The sequence below is a fragment of the Agelaius tricolor genome, unplaced genomic scaffold (genome assembly GCF_023055355.1).
Source record: "Agelaius tricolor isolate 1412-34295 unplaced genomic scaffold, bAgeTri1.0.p SCAF_21, whole genome shotgun sequence".
NCBI lineage: Eukaryota > Metazoa > Chordata > Aves > Passeriformes > Icteridae > Agelaius > Agelaius tricolor.
In genome coordinates this window covers 4,983,573-4,996,010 of record NW_027269281.1, presented here as the reverse complement: position 1 = coordinate 4,996,010, position 12,438 = coordinate 4,983,573, and the positions used below count along the sequence as shown (strand labels likewise).

General features: G+C 48.1%; 1 protein-coding gene across 2 annotated transcripts in view; it reads right to left on the bottom strand.

The window, feature by feature from the left end:
* Positions 1–9,763, bottom strand: part of LOC139598930 (mothers against decapentaplegic homolog 7-like) — a 28,368-nt gene extending 18,605 nt beyond the window's left edge. The window contains exons 1-4 of one of the 2 annotated variants that reach the window (XM_071445863.1): positions 9,256–9,763; positions 8,649–8,702; positions 7,952–7,954; positions 3,071–3,142 (exon numbers count right to left, since the gene is read on the bottom strand). In XM_071445863.1, the coding sequence (XP_071301964.1) occupies positions 3,071–3,142; positions 7,952–7,954; positions 8,649–8,702; positions 9,256–9,763 (637 nt within the window). The remainder of the gene's footprint in view (positions 1–3,070; positions 3,143–7,951; positions 7,955–8,648; positions 8,703–9,255) is intronic. The other variant, XM_071445864.1, reaches the window with a different exon arrangement.
* Between the last annotated feature and the right edge of the window lie 2,675 nt (positions 9,764–12,438).

The window sequence follows — 12,438 nt, the reverse complement described above, 5'->3', positions numbered from 1 at the left end:
ACCACATTGAGGATAGAAAGGATCTGGGCTGAGCACAACCATGTCAGTGGGAGACACCATGAGCGAGGAGTCCTTACCTACCCACAGAGTGACCACCAATGAAAATAAATAAATGTAAGGATAAGTGGAGCCAGTGCCTCGAGGAGAGCAAGGGGTACATCAGCTGGAGAATGGGATGGCTGGGGAAGAGACAGCAGAGGTAGGATGAGAAGAGGACACCAGCACAGCATGAAGGACTATCCAATATTGCATTCCTGGGCCAGGAAGAAGAACAGAAAATAGGAGGGGGAGGAAAAGAGCAGCTCAGATCAGTTATTGCAAAGGAGAAACACTCCCCATACATACCCCTGGCCTCACTGCTCCCCCTCCCAAATCCTCCAGTGCCTCTGGTATCCATCAATGAAACTGCTTTCAGCCTCCAGACAGAGATTGAGACCCCAGTAGTGGCTGGATCTCAGACTCCTGATCATCAAAGGAACTTTGTGGAGAGATGCAAAGGCAGTCATTTTGATCCCCTTTTTAATGCTCCTCTTGTTATCATTCTTTCAAACCCCCCCACCATGTGGTTTCCCTGACAGAATGGCTGTGAACCCCAGTCTGGCTGCGTTCCCAAATTCTCATTGCTGAGAGCAATCTGCCTCACTAAATCGTGCCCTTCCAGCTTCAAGACATTAGAGGTCTACTGGCCTTGAACATTGCTACTATACCAGCATCCACTGCCCATCACTGGTGGTCAAAGCCTACAGTGCTATAGGAACCCACTACCACCAATCGCCCATAATGTCTTCTTCCTCAGCCACCTACTCCAGTTTCCAAATCTACCAAAATTGGCTGCTTTTTTTTTGCTTTTATAAAGCCATCCTTTCATCAAGGAGCATCAAGAAGAGTGTACAGCCCTGGTCTGGAGAGGATGAGGGATGCTGGATTCTCCAAGCGGCATTATGGATCCCCATCTGCCCAAACTAGATAAGACCAAGCCAAAGCACTCGCCACGTACCCTGCCAATAACCCATTAAAGCCCTCTTCAAATACATTTTTCTGCTAACTAAAATATGCAGGAAGGGGTAGAAAAAAAGCAGGAGAAAGTCAGTTTTGGAGTATTGCTGCAAAGTGCATTTATTTTCCTTTCTTGACTGGGTCTCTCCGGTTGGAAATTTTCAGCTCAGCACTTCTGCATGCAGAAGGGAGATGTCAGTAAATCAAAGTAAATTAAAAAGAAAATGCTCTTTCATGTGGAAGCATTCAGCTTTGTTTCAGGGCTTCGGTAGCTAACTGTATTCCTTCATGAGTTAACTCTCCTATCAGCTCCTCATTAAATTAAATGGCTACAATTACATTTGGAAAGGAAAAAAGAACAGGTAATGATCACAAAGAGTTCTGTTTCCAGACCTGGTGGAAAATGAACATTTCATAAGACCAAAAAAAAATGCAATACAATGAAATTATAAAAATAAAATAAGTTTAAAAAGCATTTTCAGGGCCAAATGTGATTTCTTTTGGGGAGAAGGCTCTATTGAGGAGCTGGAGGTTCCCTTTCCAGAGGCCTTTGGGAGGCACCTAGAACAAGCCATGTTATTTCTGGCAGCCCAAGCCCTCACTTCCCACCTTCCCTTTGGGAGCAGAGCAGCCAGAAAAGATGTTATCAATAGGTTAACCTTTATAGAAAACACCCTTTTAAAAGTGTGTACTTCTTTTGCTTATTTCATGTGGTATCCTGTGGAACTGAACTCTCTCCTTTGCAATGAGTATATTTCAGAAGGAAAAAGGAAAAAAAATCTAACAACATCCTTATTGTATTGTTTTGCTTCTTGTCCTTTTTCTTTTTACAGTCTCTTTTTTTTTAATTCCCTAAAGCTATAGGCTCCAATAACAGTAACAAAAAAACCTCAAAACCCAAAAGTCTTCTGTATTAAAAAAAATAGTGTCAAGTTTCTCTGTTCCCTCTCCCCCTTCTTTTGATTAATTCTCATTAGGGCCTTTGAGCAAACAATATGCTCTTCTTTCAAATAACAGACAAGGCATATATTAGACCCAAATAAAAACAAACAAGACTCACTTAAAGACATCCAAACCAAATGCAATTCCTGAAGAGAGGCAGGGGCAGATGCGTGCATGCAGTCGCCAATGACCTATTTCTGAAATTTGTTTCAGGGCAATGAATAAAAATAATAAATAAATCAAGGAGACATCAGCACAAAAAGAAGGACCTTCAAACATCAGTCAGTACATGCAGGTACATGGTTTCAGACACTCTAATCCTGGTAGAGACAGAGCCCATCCACCAACTTGGCCCATCCAGGATGGAAGATGAGGTGCTGAAGACATCACACCTTGGAAAAGGGGTGGGAGTTGGACTAGATGACCGTTAAAGGTCTGCTCCAACCCAAAGCCCAAGAAGGGTGGGGAAACCACCCTCCAAACCTTCATCCCATAACAGCACCTGGAGGCTAAAGGAAATGGCAAACAGGAAAATTATTAAAATCATAGAGTATCTCAAGTTGGAATAAATCCATAAGGATCATTGAGCCCAACTCCTTCTGCAATGTCCTCTGCAAAAAATGGGGTCACCTTTCCTTGCCAGGCACCATGAGTCTCACACAGATGCAGGACACTGGTTACCCTACCAGGAGCAAAGCCCAAGCACAGCTCTCATCCCAGAGATGAGAGGTGCCACCACCACCAAGTCAAAGAGACCTTGACACCAAATCCTTCTGCAAGGCACAACTGCACCTGCTCCCATAATCCATGTATCTGAACAAATCATCAGCCAACATCACTTAGCCTTCCCCAACAGGCCTCTTCCTGCCTCGGTCCAAAAATTAATGGGGCGTAAGTCTGGAATTAAAAGGAAATATGGGCTTTCAGGGATGGAGAACCTCACCTGGGATTTCAGCACATCCTCTGCATGAGGTATGCGACTGCTACTGAAATAAAACCTAATTTCCCCTTCAAGCATGCCTTTCTCAACAACACACATCCCCAAAACTCCTCAGCATCACTTCGCCTTCTGTTGGGACCCTTGGTCAACTCAAGCCACATCCAAGATCAAGAAAAAAAAGAGATGTCTTACCTGAAAGCCTCCCAGGGGCTGGACAATTAGTTCTCCCTGTTTCAGTGGATGAAGGCACAGAATCTGGACAATCTGATGGAGCAGAGGTAAAGAAAAATAATCCAGTATATAAGCAGTTCTTCACAGGTTCCCAGCAATGCCATGAACAGAACACACATTCCAAAGGGCTTAGCAAAAAACAATTACTAACTGTCCAGCACAGAGACTGTAGTTCATCAAGAAGCATCCACCCTAACTTGTTGCCTCAGTCAAGTCTGTACACTGTGCTTCCTCACCATCCAACGCTGATTATAGACTGGCAAAAATTACAGACTGGCTGCGACCTCTCCACCCAAGTCACTGGGTAACAAGATCAAGGTTGTCGCCATTCTGATGTAAGCAAGCTCCCAAAAATGTTTAAATGCATTAGATACTTAAATATATAAATGTTTTACACTTCCAATTTAGTCAACTCCTGTAACTCACCAAAATGGGAACTAAAAAGGAAATGTATCATTGCTGCACTTTTGCAGCAAACAGTCTACATTTGCATTTCTCCACTCAATTTTTGTCACCACCAGTTGCTGGTCAATCTTATACCCTGCTGTCACCTCCTAAGGCAGGTGGGCAACTGGATCTACTCCTCCATGCACCACCAAAGGGCAGAGTAAGATTGCCAGCCCTATTAAAAGTTTCTCCTGATGCATGAATGTAGTTGAGGTCAAGATTTGGAACTTTGCATCCCAAGCCTGTTCCTCCAGATGAAAACAGCCAGAAGCCAACACCAATCTCCTTGTCCTGCAGGCAAACTTCAACTTTTTGGTCACTACTATGTGTGGAACAAGCTCAAGGACAAACCTGAGAAGGCCTGTGAAGTTCACAAAACCTTCTGCTCCTCAGCAAGTTCCCAGAGACTTCAGGTTTTGTCAAATTTGGGCTCCCTAATGACACCACTTTGCTCACAGCTGTATCTCAAAGCAAGGGCCACCACCAGGAGTCAAGATAATTTTCTCCCTAGTGATAAAGTAATTTTTCAAGATTTCATCCCTGAAATCCAAGTGGACAAGAAATTCCTGTCTGTATAACCTCATTTTATCAGAGTAAAGCCCTAACAGGAATATAAAGTTTAACAGGATATACTTAATCAAACCAAAAACAATAGGGGAGACAGGAAATGGACTTACTGGCAAAATACTGTATATGATGGCTTGTCATGAGAAATATGGGTGGTTAGTTGTGTTGGTTTTTTTTCCCCTTTGTTTTTTGGGGGTTTAACCCTTTATATTCCAGGCAGAAGATTCCCCCTGCCCCTCTCCTGGGATGGTTACAACTGCTTGGGCAACAGATGCTTTCTGAATGCAGGCTGGACCACCCTGCTCTGCACTGGGCTCCTGCCCCCAGCTACAGCTCCCTGAAGAGTCCCTGTGGGATAGAGGACATAATTTGTCCTTTCTATGTTGTCTTGTTCTAGGGATCATATGCAACCAGGTCCCCTGTTAGCACATCAAACAGGATGGCAGGAGAGAATCCTATCCCAAATTAAAATGCATAACCCTAGCAACGGGGTGAAGTGCTTTCATGACTTATCAGCTCCCTTCTTGTATCTCATCATCCACAGCCAGTTCTTCTCATCAATGAATTATCTTCTGAAGTTGCTTTAGAAGATGCAATATTTCTCACAATATAAAACCATTGCAGAGACATACAATTAATCCTGGTGGCCACCAGCATAACTTTGCAACATGTCCAATAGCTCCTGGAAGCTGCCTAACCTTCAGCTCCCCTAAAATTCAAGGCCACAGGAAGGCATTCAGCTCTTCAATGAGGTCTCAGTGGGTTTCCTGAACTCTCATACTCCAGCACCACCATGACTAGCCACCCAGGAGCATGATGGACACAGCAACTTGCAGCCACTTGTCCCACTTAATGATGGGTCAAAATGCCTGCTTGAATTATTTGGAGTCACAACTGTCCACCTCGCTTCCAACACAGCTGCAAGCAGCAGCTCCTGCAGGGACATCAGGGATGCTGAACGCCCACATGCCTCCAGGCTTGCAGGGTGAGACTAGCTCCATGCAAACCACTGTCACCCATGCCTGCAAATGTCCCATGTAAAGAGGGGAAGTCCTCTCCTTGATGAATGTCCTCCCCATCCCTGGAAGTGTTCAAGGCCAGGTTGGATGGGGCTTTGAGCAACCTAGTCTAGTGAAAGGTGTCTCTGCCCATGGCAGGAGACTTGAAACTAGATGATCTTTAAGGTCCCTTCCAACCCAAACCATTCTAGGATTCTATGAATGAGCAAGCCAGCCTGGACGTCCAACCTTCCCACAGGTAACCTGGCCATCAAGGGCAGATCTTTCCACTCTGCCAGATCTAGTCTGCCAATGCACAAACTGATGTGGCATTTCACTGCCTGAAGCAGACCCCCAGCTTCCTGTCCACCCCTGCTTTCCTTCAGACAGTGACACAGCCTGTATCAGCCTCCATCACCTCCAAAAAAACAGTTGAATCCCCATCATAATGGTTCTAATCTAAAAGAGGGGAGATTCAGACTAGATAGAATAGAGAAATTTTTTACAATGAGGGTGGTGAAACACTGGCACAGGTTGCCCAGAGAGGTGGTAGATGCCCCATGCCTGGAAACATTAAAGGTTAGGTTGGACGGGGGTCTGAGCAACCTGATCAGGTTGAAGATGTCCCAGATCGTGGCAGGGGGGTTGGACTGGATGAGCTTTAAAGGTTCCTTCCAACCCAAACCATTCTGTGATTCTATGATCATGAGCACTGATGACCACTTTGAGAGCCCATATTGGTCCTGGTATTCCTGTCTGTCTCTCCATATCAAACACAAGACATGGCACTAAATACTTAAATAACTTAAATATTTTTGTTGCCACTATCACACTTGATGGAAAAGCAAAAGTTTCTTGCTGAATGCATATTCCCAGCTCTATCAGCAGATGCAGCTGCCCAAATCTAAATGGAGGGACCATCCTCCCCCCAAGGTCCGAGGGGAGAAGATGGCTGAGACAGGAAACTCTTGGTCCCTCCCCAGAAGAAATGCCAAGAAACCCTGAGCTTGGAAAACCCACCTGCAACAACAGACTTCCAGGCTCCACTTCAGCCTGTTGCAGCCCAGTAAAGAGTTCAGCTGTAAAACAGATTTTTCTTTCAAAAAGGAAAAAAAAGGAGGTTTTTTTTTGGTGAGTAACCCAGTTGTTCCTGTGTTTCTGATAGGCAGCATTAATCACTTCCTATTGGCCAATAGGAATAACTTTTCCTTTCAAAATAGCACATTCATGTTCTGCAGCTTTTCTGTTTACACATGTTTTGCTACTTTATGTCATCACTTGCTGATTAATAAATATATCACTGGGCTAACTGAAAATGAGGTCCTGGCAGAGGCAGATTGGATGTTTAAACCCTGCTAACAGATTTATCCTAACATCTTTTCAGGAAACTAAAATCAAGCTTTAAACCTTCTCTCCTGCAGCTCCGAAGCTCTTTACACCCCATGCCAGGATCACTGGTGAGTGGAAACCAAAGCAATAAAGGCAGAAATAGAAACTTTTGGGGAAGCACTGCAGGGATGCAGGCAAAATAATGCCAATCTCACACAAACCCACAAAATTTTGCAACCTGGCAGATCCTCAAAGTCTATTACAGAGCAACCATTCTGCATACCAGCACATGCTCAGGATGTTGAACCTACTCCAGATATCCTTCTTTCATTCATGACTCTTCGTCTCCTGGCTTTTTCAAGCTGAGGCAAAATAGTTCATGCTTCGTGACCTGTTGTTTTGTGTTCTTATATGTTTTAGTTGCATTAAGCTGTACTTTGGTTTATCCCAGTTTCCCCCCTGTTATAATGGTTCTGCCCCTGCTGCCTCCTCTCTTCTTGTTAATGTCAATCTCCCTACCTCCTCCCCCTGTTCCCCAATAGTGGCTGAATCCTTCCCTTAACCCCTCCCCGGTGTCCTGTCCTTCACTCGACGGCCCATCCCCTCCCTCTAGAAACTTCTACCAAGGGCGTCAAGTGATAGGTTCAGGCACCGGGGCCCCTCCCTCGGGTGGCTCTTATTGGTCCCCCTACCTGCCTGTTTCCCTGGTCTCCACGCCCTCCTGTATCCCCATTGGCAGGTGGGCAAACCCCTCCCTGGTTTACTCCCCTCTTTTTAACACCCTGCAGACCCCCAAATCAGGTGTCTTCAGCTGGCTGGTTTCCCTGGGTTTGGGACCTCGTTTGAGCTCTGGAATAAACCTGGACTTTGCCCCCAACTGGAGTCCACTCTCCTTCTTCTGCCTACGTCGTGATGCTGTCTCGTCCAAAAGGTGAAAGCCTTAGCCACTCTTCTGACCTCCCGAGGAACGGGAGAATGTCCCTCGCTGCTTGCTGTGCCAGAGCAAGCCGGGGTGGCTCTGAGCACACACTTGGAGAGGCGCTGCGACAGTGACCCAATTTTGAGTTAAACATCTTTGCCTATTTCCACAAGTCATAAAAAGACTTATAAGTGTTTCTTAAAAAGTGTGCAGAGGGGGGAAAAACAACAGTCCAGCCTCTAAAGGAACAGTAGGCAAGGTGGGACCCCACACAGTACCAAAGCAACCTCAAGGTTGGGGTTTCTTTTTGTCCCAAAAAACTGATGAACAACAATTTAACAGAAACTGTTCTTTTGGCAAAAAAAAAAAAAAAAAAAAAAAAAAAAACAAAACACAAAAACAAAACAAAAAAAAAAAAAAAGCCCAAAACAATAACTTAGTATTGGTCTTCTTTGCCTCCATGTACTACCATGCCCTTCCTGACTGCCATGGCCATGGGACATGATCACAGAGACCACTGTGCTCCAGCCAACACTCCAGATCCACTAATTCTTGAGGAGCCAGGAGCTGCTCCTTCCTGACCTGCTCCCCTTTCTGATTCTCCCCACATCTCCTCCTTCTTCCAGACTGATTTATCTCACACCCGGCAAGCTCACTGCCAACCAAGCGTTTATGCAGACAATCACAAAAGAACTGGTGCCAGCCTCAAACGGGCTTCTCCCTGGCATCCTGACATTCAATTACAAGCAACAGGCATGCAAAGCTGTGCTAAAAAATAAAAAAAGAACAAGAAAAAAACCATTTCAACCTCTTTTCCTAATTTTTTCAACCTGACAAGGTGGGATTAATTTCCTTTAAAAAGACAACGATTTCTAACAAGTCCATTTATCAAGGTTCATTTGGATTCCCAGGAATCAGGGAGGTGAGGTGCTGGTTCCTAGCATAAATCCCTACAAAATTCACCTAGGGGTGCAGGAGCACTGCCATTTCCAACTGGGCCCCGTGATTTTCCTGGCTGATTCGAGCAATGCAGGCCTGTGCTGCAGTGCAATCCCTCCTAGAGTTTCTTGCCAAAGTTTTAAAATCCTACTCTATGCAGAGGGTGTCTTAGATAAATTATATGTTAATTATATGTTAATTCTTCAAGAAGTAGCAGGAAGCACAGAGGCAAGCAGCCCAAAAGCAAAATGCATGACAAAGGCTGGAGATGTTTCACTTAGCTAAGAAAGGGGTTGTTTTCCCTTTTATCTGTAGTCTGCATTGCAAAAAGTCCACTTACCACTTGGCTTGAGAAAATCCATTGAATATCTGGAGTAGGGTGGAGGGAGACACTCTGGAATTAGAAAAGTACAGAGAAAATAAAGGCAGAACCATGAGAAAGAAAAAAAAAAAAGATGGGAATTTATGATAAGAGTGGCATTCTTTTAGCAAAACTGTCTTAGCTCTGGGGGTTGGAGGCAGGGCAGAGGCAGTGATTGCCTTGATATTTAGCTGTCAGATAAACAAAAGGGGCCGTCTGGCGCCAACCTCCGTGCTATCTACTCGGGCTGTCTAAGCAGGACCTCCTTGGCTCGGCGGAGCCATAGCAGCGCTTGGGCCGCTCGGCCCTTAACCCCAGCACCGCGCGGAGACGGAGAGACTGCTCCGCCCGCCGCGCCGGGGCCCCCGGGGCGGGAACTCACCCGCCTCCCCTCTAAACAGAAAAAAAGAAAAAAAATAAACCAAGGCAATGGAAATGAGGTTTCGTGTGTTGGTTTGTTGGTTTGGGTTTTTTGGTTTTTTTTTTTTTTCCAGAGGGGAAAAAAATTGGTGGGCTGGAAGGCGAATGGGTTTCATCCCTCCATCCCCTCCATCTTCCCGTACCCCTGCTCCCTCCGCCGCCGTACCTAGCTCGCACAGCCGGCTGAGGTGGTGCGGGTTGCAGCAAACAAGCTCGGGGTGAGCCTGGCTGTAGGATTCACAGCAACATAATCGCTTCACTTCGGAGCAGTGGCGGAGGTCGGGCCAGCGGAACACCTTGCAGAGCAGCATCGGCAGAGGGTACCAATGCTGGCCCAGCCGGGAGTCAGCCTTGGCGGGCAGCAGCAGGCAGGGGGTCCGCGCCCCACCGCGGGACTCCACGGCGTGCAGCAGCTCCTCCAGCTGCCGCTCCTTCAGCCGCTTCAGCACGGCGTGGATCAGCGCCTTCAGTTCCGCCTCCACGCCCGCCGACGACCGCCCGCCGCGGCCCGCCTTGCCCGGGCAGCACCCGCACCCCCCGCCGCAGGCAGGCGCCAGGGCCTCGGCCTCGGCCACGGGCGCGCCAGACTCGCCCGCCGCCGCCTCCTCCTTTCCGCCGGGTGCACGGCTCCGCCAGAGCCGCCGGACGAGCACAGAACGTTTGGTCCTGAACATACGGGACGAGAGGAGGGGGCTCCGGCTACAAAACGGGCATGTCGTCCGCCGTGCATGAAGGGGCCGGGAGCCGAGACTCGGCGGCGGCCAGCGGCGGGCGGCGGCAGGGCCAAGGCGGGCTGTGACATGCGCCAGTCTCTGCGCTGGGGCCGCGGGTCCCACCGCCTCCTGCGGGGGGCTGCACTGGTCGCGCCTCCGCCCGCTGCGAGGGCGCAAGGGTAGAAAAAAAATCAAATTAGGGAAAAACCGGGGGGAATGGGGAGCCGCTGCTCGTCTCGGCTTTGCACTTAAAAGAAAAAGCCCGTCTAGAACCTGCGACGCCCGACACGGGAAGAGGGGGGCGGAGGCTGTCGGCGCCGCGCCGCCCTGTGAGAACCTTGGCTGCTCAGGAGCCGCAGTGCCCATCAACCCGTTCACCGGGGAGGGAGTGCGGGGGGGGATAAGGAGGCAGGGATACGGCAGGGCAGAATCAAAGGATAAAAAATAAAAAGCGATTCAAAAGGGTGTGTAGTGAAAAAAAAATTAGAAATATTAAAAAAACCTGAAACACCAACCCTAAGTTTTGGACGTCGGTTTAAGCATCTGTCACTAAAGAGACGAACAAGCGCATCCAGTGTTGTATTTCGTTTTAAAGCCCGGATCGTCTTGAGGGAGTGTTCGAGGTGGACTCTTTTCCTTCTTTTTTCCAAAGATTTTAATCCACATGGACACACACATGGAATCTTGATCCGACTGCTACGAAAAGAGAGGGGGGGGGAAAAAGGAAAGTGGGGCTGTGTCCCCTCCTCCTTGCCTTCCCCAGCAGCGTGCTGCGGCGGGGGGAGCCGCGCCGAGCCAAGCCAGCCGCCCGCAGCTCCCGGCGGTGCTTACGAGTGCGGGGCTGCCCACCACCTGGCGACCCTCTCCTTGCTGCCAGCGCCTCTGTTTCGGTGTTTAGGGTTTTTTCCTCCTGTCTCCTCCTTCCTGCGTGCCTTCCTTCCCCCCCTCCCACTTCTTCCTCCTCCTCTTCCTCTTTCTCCTCCTCCTCCTTTCTTGGCTTGTTTTTTGTTTTTTTATTTTTCCTTCCCTCCACTCTCTGCAACGAGCCTCCATCCCCGCACGAGCGCCTCCGTATTGTCCTTGCTGCCGGAGAGAGGAACCCCAACAACAGAGCGGGGCACGGCGGGAGCGGAGCCGACGGCGGCGCGATGCCTGCGCCCCCTCTCCTCCGCTCAGTCCCCCGCTCTGCTCCCCCCCTGGCTCCGACGGCGACTCGCAGTGCGCAGCGGCTCCGCCCAGGCTCGGCCCCGGCCCGGCCCCGTCACGTGGGCGTCTAGACGACGTGTCGCTCCAGGGAAAAAAAAATAAATCTATATATTATATTTACCTCCAACCGCCTTGCACAATCGACGACTGGGGTCGCTGAAAGGTTGTGGGTCCCCCTCGTCCTCGTTCCCCCATCCCAATCTCCATCCGTGCCCCAGGATGAGGGGCCCCCCTCCGGGAGCACGGCGAGGGTACGGAGCGGCTGGTCTCTCCCCTAGACCCAGTGGGGCAGAGCAGAGGGAGCCTCCGGGGCCGGGGTGTGCCGGAGCCCACTGTAAGTATTGAAATATTAAACCAAATCAATAATAAAAATTAAAAAGTTTATTTATATATATATATATATATATGGTTATGGGCATCGAAAGAGGACACGGCACAAAAAGCAATAATAATAATACTTTCCACTTTTACAGCACTGGTCGCCAAAGGATGGGAAAATATTTCATAGAAGGTTGGTACACTTCAATTCTCACCAAATGCAAAGCAGAAATGATCAGCACATAGCACTCTGATATTCTCATACTACTAGTGGTAATAATCCCTTGCACCCTGGGAGCTCTGCAGATCCCACATTCCAATTGTGGACCTGCAGAGTGTTGAGAGTTTTTTGCAAGACAATGGACATATGCAACATATGCACAATCCAGCCTTCATAGAAACTGAGTAAGGTCACCATGCCCTTGAAGGACATGGAAGGAGAAGAACATGCTCAGAAGCAGACAGTTCAGGATGTAAAGGCAGACAAGAAAACCGCAGTGAGACACATGAAGAAGAAGGACTAACTAAAATTAACTGAAAGCTTAAAACACATGCTCAAAAGGATTTAACCAATCATGTATTAGCTCGAGGCATGAACAGTAGAACACAATATAAATATAGCTTGCTTTTTTCAATAAATCAGCTTCACTTGATCATATTGATCATGGCGTGATGTCCCATTCCTGATCCTCTGCAGCAGAGGATGGGGAAACTGAGTCACCAAGAAGCTGTGCAGCTCTACCAGCCCTACTGCACTCTGTGGCAGAGCTGGGAAGTCCAGATAGACTTCCTAGTGCCAGGTTTCGCAGGGCAGAAGCCCCCTAGGGTCCCCATCCCACATGCACTCCCACAGAGGAGTAACTCCTTTTTCATATAATAAGTGCAGGTGCATAAGTTGCTCCAAGGTCACTCACTAAGTCAGTTATCACATTGGAAGGAAAACCCAAGGCTTAAATCATGGCTGCTGAAAGCTAATCTAATTCTAAAACAATTGCACCCAACTAAATGCAATACCAGACATAAACCACATAAAACTAATACACCATGCAGGCAGGGCATCCCTGGGGTGCCTGTCCTGAATCCCTGCCTTTGGTGCTGGCAGGAGTGCAGGT